The following is a 12,158-nucleotide window of genomic DNA, read 5'->3' on the forward strand; positions in this document are numbered from 1 at the left end:
TGCTAGGTCCAAGCAAGGGATAATCCCTGCACTGTACGAAGTAGGCAGCAGCTGCCATTACAAGCCAACAGCCTGAGCCTCAGTCGTAGCAGGCAAGACCAGTGGCAGTGGAAGCATGCTCTTCTTCTTCCTCTTTTCCCTGCCATTTATTTGGAGGCAGGTCTGTGGGCAGTCAACCCCATCCGGCTGCTTTGGTTGCCCGTTGGCTAAGACTGCTCCCATGCAGGTCTGGAAGGCAATGACAGGTATAAACCATGCTTGTTGCCTGAAATGGGTCTGCACATCTTAGGAACAAGCCAGCCAAATATTGCCCTCCTGCCTTGGGTTGTGACCTGTGAGGAGTTTGATAGTGTAGGCTGCTTTGCGATTTTAACAGTGTGCAGGGTTGCTTGGTTACCTGCTTGTGTTTTGTGGTGTCTGTGTAGTCAGTAGGCCTTAACTCCAAATCCTACCCCCTCCAGTTGATGTAGACCAGGTCAGTGTCTTGGCTCACCTGTCATGCACTCCCCCCCTCCACCCACATACATACTTCTGATCCATACAAGCCCTTAAAATGTGCGGTGCATTTTCACTGTCTTCAGATGCTTCCTGGTGTAATATTGGCTGCATTTGCTGCTGTGCTGGTCTAATGAAGCAATTAGTAGTGTTGCTGATGTGCGGCAACCTTGCAGGGATCAGGCAGTAGTATTGGGTTCTGAGACTGCTATTGCAGAAGCTTCTGGCAGTCTTTTCTGTGTTCACAACAAGCACACCAGTGCAGTTGGCAATGCTTTCTCCGCAATGCTGTTACTCTAGTGACCGCCTCTTCAGTGCCCTACTGCAAGTATTACTATGCCTGTAATGACTGGCGTGTTAAGTCTGCATGTTGTTTTATAAGGTTGCCACTAGGTGGAAATATTATTTCACTTTTCAGTGCATGGAAAGCAGAATCTGCACATTAGGATGTGAGTGTGGGGAAGCCGGGTTTCAGTGGACTGTGCAGAAGTGTGTGCTTGATAACTTTGTCTCTGTTCCTCAGTTGGTGATCCACAAACCACAGTGGGCCTGCCAAACTTCTGTCTTCCAACAGCTCCTTTCATTATTGTTATTTGTATATCACAGGATGCTTGGTGTTTCATAGAATAACAACATCAGAAAGTCAGGCCCCTGCTTAAAATCCAAATGCTTTTGGGGCAGGTGAACACCAGTCCCGCTTGCTGTATTTTTCTACAGTCCGGCAGGTATGGGACACAGGGCTAGCCTCCACTAGCAGCAGGACACATAGTACCTTCTGGGGTAGATGGGCTGGGTTGCCTTACAATTTAACTATCCTGCAGGCTTCAGAGTCAGGAATAACTGGAACTGTTAAAATCCTCCTAAAGTGCACTGATTTAACAGCAGTGGGTTTTGAGGGGTTTTTTTGGGCAGGATTAAGATTTTAAATTTTTTTAATGGCAATACCCATTTGGGCGCAGTGTTGGACTGGGACAAGGGAGATGCAGAGTTGATTCTTAGTTCCACTAAAGAGCCTTCTGGCAAGCTGACTTTCCCCACCACAGTTTCCCCTTTTGCAAAATGCAAAGACTATCTATACAATAGTTATTTATTTCACCCTTCCTTCAGCAGCGCAGGGTGGCACATGTAGTTCTCCCTTCCTCTATTTTATCCTCACAACAACCTTGTGAGGATAGATTAGGCAGAGGGTGTGTGATTGGCTCAAGGTCATGTAGCAAACTTCATGGCAGACTGGGGATTTGAACCCAGTTCTTCCAGGTTCTCGTCTCATACTATAACAGCTGCACCACACTTGCATGATAGCAATTTATGACACCAGATTGGTACAAAGATGAGTCGAGAGAAGGAAATATTCTCTATCTTAAGTAGGAAAAACAAGACAACCATCTATTTTTAAAGAAATACAGTTCCCCACTTTTTAAAAAATAGAAATTACCTGCTCTATAGACGAATTGATTGTGATCATGCCTGGATCTCCTGTCTCTTGGCTTTCTTTCCTGTTTCTCTTTCTTGGACCGTACTATTCAGTATTTCACTAATCCTTTGATCATAACTACAGCTTTCAGTTTAGCTTAACTGTGCCCATTAATTTATTTGTTGCTTTCTCCCCATGCTCTGTTCACTCAAGGCCCTTAGGGTTTACCAGCTGGCCTGGAGGAGGGAAATGCTGTCCCTTTAACAGAGATTTAATATGCAGAAATGGACAGTTGTACCTTTCATAGTGTGGAGCTAAATAATATCACCTAATTTTTTTTTATTTAACAAAATTTATATCCCACCTTTCTGTCTCATAAGGGCCATCAAGGCAGCTAACAAATTAAAACATACATACTGAAATCACATTATGAAACCATTAAAATCAATCATCGTTAAAACAGTTAAAACCACAGCTTAAAACATACAAAGACATAAAACTAACAATCAAAACAATTAAAACATTGGGCATGAAGGAAGGATCACTGAGGGAATGCTAAACAAAACAAAAAGTCTTCACCCACTGGAAGAAGATGGCAACAGGGGCATAGACGTATCTCCCTGGGGAGAGAATTCCAGGCTTTTGGTGCCATGACCGAGAAGGCCCTTCCTGTGTTGCCATCCATCTAATCTTAGAAAGCAGGGGCACTCGAAGCAGGACCTCCAAAGATGACCACAGTGGTCAGCTGCAGAGCAAACTGGTATACAAGGAACAGCTAGAAAGACCCGTTTAAATGTTGGCAACTCTATCATATAGCTTGTAGCAAAAAAGAATCCCCATACATCCAGAAGTCAATAAAAAAAGACTGAACCGTGAACTGTCACCTTCCTTGCACTGCAGGCACCTTCCGGCAGAGGGAAGGTCTTAACTAACCTTTTAAAAGCAGTGGAGGGGGAGGGAGTTGAGTCATATCAGCCTTTCTGGTAATGGAATTATACCACTACAGAAGAAGGTGAGCTACGTGCAGATAACAATCTAATAATCCCCAGCGCTAAACCTTCTTCTGCCAACATAGGGAATATGAGTCAGAAAATTTTTAATTGAGTCTGAACCGTGGAGTTGCAGAAATTCAGCTGCCCTACAGTACAATCCTAGGAATGCTTTCCTTGGTTATAAATGTTATTGGATACACCTGAGAAAGATCCTCTGCAGACCTGCACAGTATTGTGATTATCGTTATGATTATTTTTCAATTGATTTTTTTTAATCATGCATTTTTGGGGATGTTGGGCGGGCACGCAGAAACATAGAGAGGCGATTTCGGTTGGGCAAAGCAAATGACGTGAATTGCAAGACTGATTTAAATAGAAGAATGGCGGCATAAGCCTATTAACAGGCCCGACACAAATGACGCTTCCCGTCCTTCAGATGATGGTCGCTGCTCGTGGCCCTCCTCTTATCCACTCTTTATTTCTTCAGAATGAAGAAATGGCCCGCCAGCTGGTGGAGCTGGGCTTCCGAGGAAGCGGAGAAGTGCTCAAAAGGGAAGAGTTCATAGCAAGGAAATTAGCCGCAGAGGCTTCGAGGTTCTCTGAAAGACACCAGCAAAAGTAAGTGATGTGTGTGAGAGTGAGCTAATGAGCCATTTCATGAGATTAGGAAAAGGGGACTAAAAGCTTACCCAAAATGCAACCAGGGAGACCATTTAAAATCATAGATCCAGAGGAGTTAGCCGTGTTAGTCTGTAGTAGCAAAATAGAAAAGAGTCTAGTAGCACCTTTAAGACCAACCAACTGCATCTGACAAAGAGAACTGTGATTCTCGAAAGCTTATGCTACAGTAAAGTTGGTTAGTCTTAAAGGTGCTACTGGACTCTTTTCCATTTAAAATCAGAGTGAAAAGATGACAGACTTGGAGGAATTGGGACCAAAATCTTAGCTTTGCACTGGACTTTAGACCAAAAAATCCAAATCCGTGGCCTCTTTCTGGCATCATTAAGCGTTCCAGAAGTGTGTGCTGTAACAGAACCGTGGGGTGATATGGGGAAATGAAATAAATGATTAAAGCTCCTGGGAGTTCAGAGTACTCTGAAAGGAGGCTGCCTGTTGTTTGCTGCTCTGGGCTTTCCTCCTTCAAGTTAGCTCCTGCTGGAGCTAATTCTACTGTGTTGGGTTTGATTGGAGCATGCATTTGCAGATGCAGTAAAATTACCCAGTCGTAGCAGGCTGCCTCTACTGTCTGTGCATCCGTTGTTCATCTGGGCTTGCCTCCTTGCCCAGGTCAGTGACTCACGCTGAGACAGAAGTGTGCCTCCCACCTTTTTTCCGGAATTAAAATTGGTCTTGTCTCATAGAAACATTGGAGAATTGGTTGAGATATTTCTGAGATTTTGTTCGTCCTAATCTTTCAAAACAATAGTGGCTTGTGTGGAAGCAGACCTATTAAACTATAGGAATGCTGTATGAACAGCAGAAAGGTGGAGAGTGAGTGTGGGGGTGCTGTCTTGCATCTCTCGTCCTGACCCTGGTTGGAACCCCCAGAGCTTCTATTCCTATCTCCTTATACCAGCTATCTGATCATCCCACAGTCCTTATCACTAGTAATGCTAATGTTAGCAGTATGACTAAAGGATAGGGGCTCCTGTATCATGTCAAAGAGAGAATTTCATCTTTGCAAGATCCCCAGCTTTACACCTTCCTCGGAAGGTGACCCAGATCCTCTAACTTGAGATCAGTAGCCCCTTATGGGCTGCAGTGACTTACCACAACATAATTAACTTCAGTGGACTCACAAAGACTTCAGTGGATTTCCAAGGATGTAACTCTGTTTCGAATTGTAAGTGGTGAGCTCACCTTGGTTGAGAGGATTGCTTTACACAGGGTCAAGGATCAGGCTCTGCATAGAGATGCTGTGTATGAATGTCACATGGTGTGTCCAAAATAGAGATGGGCATGAACCAGAAAAAAATGAACCATGTGGTTCGTGGTTCGTCAAATTTCATGAACCACAAACTTTCACGAACCTGCCCCCAGTTCGTGAAAACGTCATATCCAGGTCAGAAAATTGTCACCTCCTGGTCAGCAGAAGGTCACTTCCAGGCCAGCAGAAGGCCACTTCCAGGTCAGCAGAAGGTCTGCAGGAAGTCCATCTCCTGTTGCCTAGGAGACTGATTGATTGGCACCAGGGTGTCTGCAGTGACAAACCAAAAAACGAACCAAAGGAACCAGCCTAAAGTTCGTGGCAATTCGTCAGAAATGGAATCCAACGAACCGTTGGTTCACAAACCACGAACCAACCAGGTTCGTCATGAATTTTGGTTCGTATCTCAGTTCATGCCCATCTCTAGTCCAAAACAATGCTGTTAATCTTGGGTTGCATATCCCTGCCTGTCCACCCCCTCCCCCCCCAGTCACCAGTCATCACAATAGAGTCTTATATTTTAAGAGCCTAGTTAAAAAAAATAATCTCTCTTGCAAGATTCTTCATTACCATTCTCATAGTTATCAGAACATGCCTGTAATATTTTTGTTTTACTTTTAGCCAGTGTGTGTGTAGTGATGAGAGTGTGTCAGAGCAGGATTTGGGAACACCCAGGTTCAAATCCCCACTCTGCCATGGGAGCCTGCCAGGTGACCTTGGACCAGTCACACACCTACCTCACAGGGTTGTTTTGATGATAAAGTGGAGGAGAGGAGAATCATATAAGCAATTTCAGGTCTTCATTTGGGGGGGAAAGTAGGTAATAAATGAAGTAAATAAATACATTTTTTTTAAAACCCTGATAAAGTTGGTGAGATTGGGGATTCTATCCAGTCTTTTTGTATTACATCAAAGAACTTGAAAGCATTGATAAGAAAATTGCAATAATTCACACTATTGTGTTTGAGTGCTTAGATTTACAGTCAAATACCTATGAAAGTGCCCATTCTGATCAATAGTGGCTGGTTGCAGTCAAGATGTAGGCCCTCCTCTTTCTTGCATGACGTGAGGTTTTTCTTCTCACTTGTTGCTTTTGATCCGGCTAAAGGCCAAATTCTTTCTCTCGAAGGGCTAAACTGATCATTCCTTTCTTGCTTGGATATATTTCCTCAAAACTAGAAATATCATTGGCCACGGGTAGCCGCCACATTGCAAAGGGCCAGCACTTCTGTAGCGGTGGTGGAACAGCAGCACTTGGGGCCAAGCCAGTTTGGTGTAGTGGTTAAGAGCGCGGTACTCTAATCTGGAGAGCCGGGTTTGATTCCCCACTCCTCCACTTGAAGCCAGCTCGGTGACCTTGGGCTAGTCACAGCTCTCTAGAGCTCTCTCAGCCCCACCCACCTCACAGGGTGTTTTGTTGTGGGGATAATAATGACATACTTTGTAAACCGCTCTGAGTGGGCATTAAGTTGTTCTGAAGAGCAGTATATAAATTGAATGTTGTTGTTGTTATTGTTGTTATTAAGTGACGAATGACGATCACATAGTGATCAAGTGGAGTGCAAGTGGAGCTCAAGTGTACAGGGAGGAATACATGTGAGTCTGTTCACTTGCCGTTCAAGTGTCATTCGTCACTTGTAGCTTGGCCCTCGGACTCTGCTTTCTCGGTGCCAGAGGGGAATCCATGCTTCTGCTCATGAGCCGAAAGAAGGCCCTGATGCTGCAGGGATGCAAGGAAGGGCTCAAGCCAGCAGATCAACCAAACAAGAGACAGTGCTGTTGGAGGATGTGGAGCATAGGAGTCTTTGCATGCAACAGGAGTTAATCTGAAAAATTTCCACTAGGTGAAAAAAAACAAAATCAAACCCACACCTGAGAACTGCTGCTGGTTCTTCCTGTCACAGGACTTGTGAATCAGCTGCTTGTGTCAACATTCCTGCATCTTTCTACAAGCCTGAAGAACACCTGGGTATTTGTGTTACAGTTTTCTGAAACCATGGATGTCTGTGTAGTTGCCAAGTTGCTTTGCATAGGAAGGCTTGTCCTTAAACGCAGATGTTGGGGAGCAGGACAGCCACTCTGTCTGATTCCGCTGGTGGCTGTGTGGGAAGCCCAGGGAGCTCTTCTTCCATAGCTTCTGTTGAGGCTTAATTGTTTGTGGAGAATAGGGCCTCTGGGATACTACAGCCCAGTGCTGTAGTAACCAACCCCCACTACTGCTACTTAATAGGTCAGCCCCACACACACCCATTGCCCTGCTGTCAGCCTGCCAGCCTTTTGCCTCTTCCTCCTTCCACTGTATCGAGCATTCTCTACTCCAAAGCACAGTGTCCAGATTAGAACGCATGGCTCTTCAAGGAGCTTGAACCCTGCTATTTCTCCATTAAAAAAAATACCAGCAGTCAGTCAGTTGCCCATTGCTTCTAGGGCCAACTTGCCAGGAATGTGGACCAATTTTCTTGGGAACACCAAGCACTCTGTGTAGCAGTCATGTTAACAGTACCCCTCCTTGTAGAACCAAAATCTCAGAACTGTTTCACAACATGCCATGGCCAGTCCCAGTTTCCAAGCATGTGGAGCTCTATCCTGTGTTTTTATTTTTATTTATTTTATTTTGGACTTTTATTCTGCCCTCCCCATGAGCGGGCTCAGGGCAGATTACATCATATGTGATTGGAAGTGCGTGTTTGTCATGTATGCACATTAAAGGCATGTGTAGAATGCTTTAATGAGCATAACACCATAGTCAACTGGCCTAGTAACTGGATTTCTCAATCAGTTCCGTCCTCTGTCTACTGTATTAGGGGAGGTTTGGGCAGTAAGTGACTGGGAGACTCAAGAATAAATTTATCGCTCACCTGCAGTCTTTAGGCCAAGCTAGAAGTGACGAATTACACTTGAATGGCAAGTGAACAGACTCACGTGTATTTCTCCCTGTTCACTTGCGCTCCACTTGCACTCCATCCAATGTGGTCGAGTGGAGTGCAAGTGGAGTGCAAGTGAACAGGGAAGAATACAGGTGAGTCTGTTCACTTGCCATTCAAGTGCAATTCATCGCTTCAAGCTTGGCCCATAGTTTGTCTTCTGCTGGCTGCCTTTTGCCAGCTGGGGTACATTTGCTTGGACTTGTCTGTCTGCTTCCCCCCCCTGCCAGCGACCCCTGTAAGCAAACACCCTTCTATCCTCTTCTGCCATCTACAAAGAGTGGAAGGTGCCAATTCAAATTGATTCATACAAACATGTTACGACAGAGCCTCTTTGAGATCCAACCCAATGATCCCAGAGCCAAATTTCTAAAGGAAAGAGCGAATGTTTCATAGAATACCAAACTTCTCTGGCTCTGGAATGAAAATCTGGACTTTGCCCCCACAATGGTTCTGCTGGGTAGCCCTTGCAAGACCAAATGGTAACTTGGCATGTAAAGCCACAAAAGTTACTAAAAGTGCAATTCCGTGCAGAGTTACTTCAATCCATAGGCTTAGACTGGAGTTACTCTGAATGGATTGCGGAATTACCTGTCAAAGTTTTATTGGTCTGCCAGCCCATGGATCCTGTATGGTCTAGTGGTTAGAACTTCAATCAAGAATCTGGGCGACCCAGGTTTGAATCCCCGATCTGCCGTAGTGTCCTTATGCCGTTCACACACTCTCAGTCTAATCTACCTCACAGGGTTGTTGTGAAAATAGAATAGAGGAAAGGAGAACAACATAAGCTGCTTTGAGTTCTCATTAGGGAGAAAGGCAAGGGTACAAATTAAGTAAATAAATAATCTGTGGCTTATGGATGGGCTGCGAGAGAACCCTCCCCCAGTTTTCTTCTTATCAACAGAAGTTTCCTTGCCTGGAGGGAATTCTTTCTACAGGTGTCCTCAAACCCCCTTTATAATGCTAACGACAACAACAACAATGAAAGGTTGCCACCCCGGCTAGTTTATATTTTTAATTCTTTGTACCTATACAGATGACAGCAACTTTTGCTGAGCACAAATATATGCTTAATTAAATGGCAGAAATGTCCTAAGACCAGAGCTGGAGAGACCAGTACATGGAGTTAGGTCTCGGCGTTCCTTTTTCCATAAGAAAAGTGTTTGAATGTAGAGGGAACATGAAGGAGGAAGAAAAGGATGCCTTTTTTCTAAACATTGCCTTTGGTTTTGGCATGATAAACCCACCCGCCAAAATACAATGGGAGGAATTAAGCACAGCTAACAAACTTGATTAGTCTTCTCAGTGTTTCCATAGATTGCAGCGTCTGCCTGGGCTACAGGAAACGCCAAGCCCTCAAGCACAGAAGAGAACAGGACCTCTTTGAAATGAGACGCTTCATGCGAAGGAAGTTTTGCATTCATGTGCCTGTGTGTGGCTTGCAGGCTTTTCCTTGACAATTCAAGATGAGGATAAATGATAGCAAAAGAGTCTGTGCTGTACAAGAAACCAAGTCTTGGAGCGTCTTTTGACTTTAAATCCCGCTGGAATTGAAACCTCACTTTTCTGCCTTTGTGGCTGTGTGGCTTTGTGCCTGGAGTGAAATGTATTTTGCATCCTCATAGATGCAAGAGCAGGTGTGTAATCTGGTATCTGGCACAGAATTTGAAATGTTGATGGTTTTTTAGTGTTCTGTCTCTCCTAAGCTTCTAGCCCTCGCAGCTTTGGATTTAGAAGCCAAGCACCCGCTCAAGTAATCATGCAGTTGTTTCAGCAGGTCTACTCAGTGTGCATTCTCAGTATCTCAACTTGGCTGTGCACAAGCTCTCTTCATATGTATCTTCTGTGTATGTGCGTGTGCCGTCAAGTCACAATCGACTTATGGTGACGCCAGCAAGGGGTTGTCAAGGCAAAGGAGAAGCAGAAGTGCTTTGCCACTGCCTTTCTCTGCAGAGTCTTCTTTGGTGATTGCCTATCCAAGTACCGAGCCTGCACAGCTTCCGAGATCTGACAAGATCGGGCTATACCACACCACCTTCCCTCCCATGTAACTTCTGTAACAGATAAAATATTAGGAGACATTTTCAGCGCCTTTCTATGCATGACTGATTCTACAGAAACAAGCCCCACTTTATTCAAAGGGGTTTACTCCCAGGTAAGAGTGTATAGTAGCGCAATATTTGCGGTATTTGCTGAATTATTGTAGATTGATCTTTTGTAGGCAGCAAGCTACTTTGAAGAGTTTCTCCAAGAAGTACAGACACGTGAAGATTTCACACATGGCCCTAAAAAAATCTTTGGACTGCTCTTGTGCCATTAGTACATATGTGTGAATGAGATAAGAGCAAGAGTTAAGTAGCACCTACAAGACTAACACAATTTGTGGTAGGGTATAAGCTTTTGTAAGTCACAGCTCACTTCTTCAGGAATCTGAAGGTATCTGAAAGCTCACATGCTGCCACAAATGTTGTTAGTCTTATAGGTGCTACTGAACTCTTGCTCTTTTCTACTGCTACAGACAAACGAACACAGCTACCTATCTTGATCTATCTGAATGAGATAAATATTTATTTATTTATCTACTTTATTTGTAGCCTGCCTTTCTCACTGGGGCGAGGGGTGGATTACACAGTTTATGTCAATGCAGTCAATAGGGTGAGGCTTCTAATAAGGGTTTCAGAAATCTGAAACAAGCATAGAGTATTTGATGAGTAATGTTACACAGTGTAGAAAATGGATTTACATAAGCATAAAGCTGTGAGAGTAGGAGAATACATAGAGCAAAAGATAATACATACTATAGACAGTGGTATAGCTCACAGTCTTGTTCCCTCTCAGTTTTACATGGCATATAGGGTTAGGCCCAGACTGTTGGAAGGGGAGGATTCAGTGCTGGCCTTTCCTCAGGTTTCAGAACAAGAGAAACCAAAGAGTTAGAGAGAGGTCAGGGCGCTCTGTTTACTGCTCTGACTGATGTGTAGATTGCTATTCTCAGGATTTCCTCCTCCTGACTTCCTCCCTCTCACTTCTCTTCCTGGCATTGTTCCAGGCAACATCTCTCTCTTCTCCTCCCTCCATCTTGGCAGCATGGATGCAGGACTTGTCCTAGCATCCATGCCCATCCTTAGACTAGATAGATAGTTAGGATCTGTCTCTCCTCCTTTCCTATCAGGGTATGGAGTTCCTACAATAAAGAACTCTTATTTCTTTTCTAAATATAAGCAAGTATATCATATGTTATTTTCTCTCCTGCAAACACAGCAGCCAGCAGAACCAGCTCTCAACCACCTATAGTCACTCTTCCTATGCCAAACGATAAACTGCTAACAGCCCAAACATGCAATTCTTTAATTAGGTTTCTAGGGCCTACATATGATTTATTTATCACAGACTACATTTTCCAGTGGCAGAACAGAACTTCCCTGTCTGCACCTTCCCCCTGTAGCCCAGTGAACTCCATAAAATGCTGCTCTTGGGGGATAGGAGACCCTGAGGAGTGACATGGGGGGTTGCAGCAGGAAGGGGGGAAATTGGTGGAAATTACCTATTCAGGGCGGAAATGGTGGAAATTGCCTATTTGCCATTCCTGTCTGTAAACTCAGGAAATTTTTATACTGCAGTTGATGTTGCTTATGATTGGTTTGGATCAGCTGGGACTTGAATTGGGAGCCCTGTGTTTTGCGATGAGCCACTTAAGGCATCAAAGCAACGGAAGGAGAGAAGTGGCTCCAGCCTCGGCAGGGCTGAACCCTTCCAGACGCGTGATTTGTCACTCCTTGCCTAGCTGCAAATGTTTCCTTTCCTGGTCTGGGGTCAGCATCCAGTGTCTCAGCCTGTCGGCCTGCCTGTTCTTCGTCTGTCTCTCTCATCAGATCTCCTCTCAGCCTGTCAGGTTCCCAGCCTGCTTGCCCATTCCAGTCCTTGCTTGTGATCGAGACCCTGGCCTGCAAACTGAGTCTGCAGCAGACAGCTGTTGTGGGTCTGCCCTAGGGCTCCGTCCAGCTTTGGTTCCTGTCCAGCTTGGGCTCACGTGAAACTGCCTTGTACAGAATCAGACCATTAGCCAAGCACCTCTCCAAGGTCTCAGGCAGAAGTCTTTCATGACACCAGCAACCGGATCATTTCAACTGGAGACGCCGGAGGATCGAACCTGGAACTTTCTCCATGCAAAAATGATGCTGAACTGTTAAGCCACAGCAGCGCCTCACTTTTTCATCTCAGAAGATACAAACCTGTCATACTGTTTGGGGTTTTCTTTTGCCTTGGAGTGGCGTGTATGTTTTATGCACATTGGGTACAGCTTCTTCAGAAATCTTTCCCACTTGTCTAAATTTGCAGAAGAAAATCTCAAATATTTTATTTTATTGCCGCTTACTGAAGGTGTGTCTGCCCTCTGGAGGAGAGAC

General features: G+C 44.7%; 1 protein-coding gene across 1 annotated transcript in view; it reads left to right on the forward strand.

The window, feature by feature from the left end:
- The window catches only part of CFAP299 (cilia and flagella associated protein 299), a 374,767-nt gene that overhangs the window by 6,234 nt on the left and 356,375 nt on the right, over positions 1 to 12,158 (forward strand). Inside the window, exon 2 of the mRNA XM_054989558.1 lies at positions 3,389 to 3,519. Coding sequence (XP_054845533.1) covers positions 3,389 to 3,519 — 131 coding nt within the window. The remainder of the gene's footprint in view (positions 1 to 3,388; positions 3,520 to 12,158) is intronic.

Source organism: Eublepharis macularius, chromosome 10 (assembly GCF_028583425.1).
Source record: "Eublepharis macularius isolate TG4126 chromosome 10, MPM_Emac_v1.0, whole genome shotgun sequence".
NCBI lineage: Eukaryota > Metazoa > Chordata > Lepidosauria > Squamata > Eublepharidae > Eublepharis > Eublepharis macularius.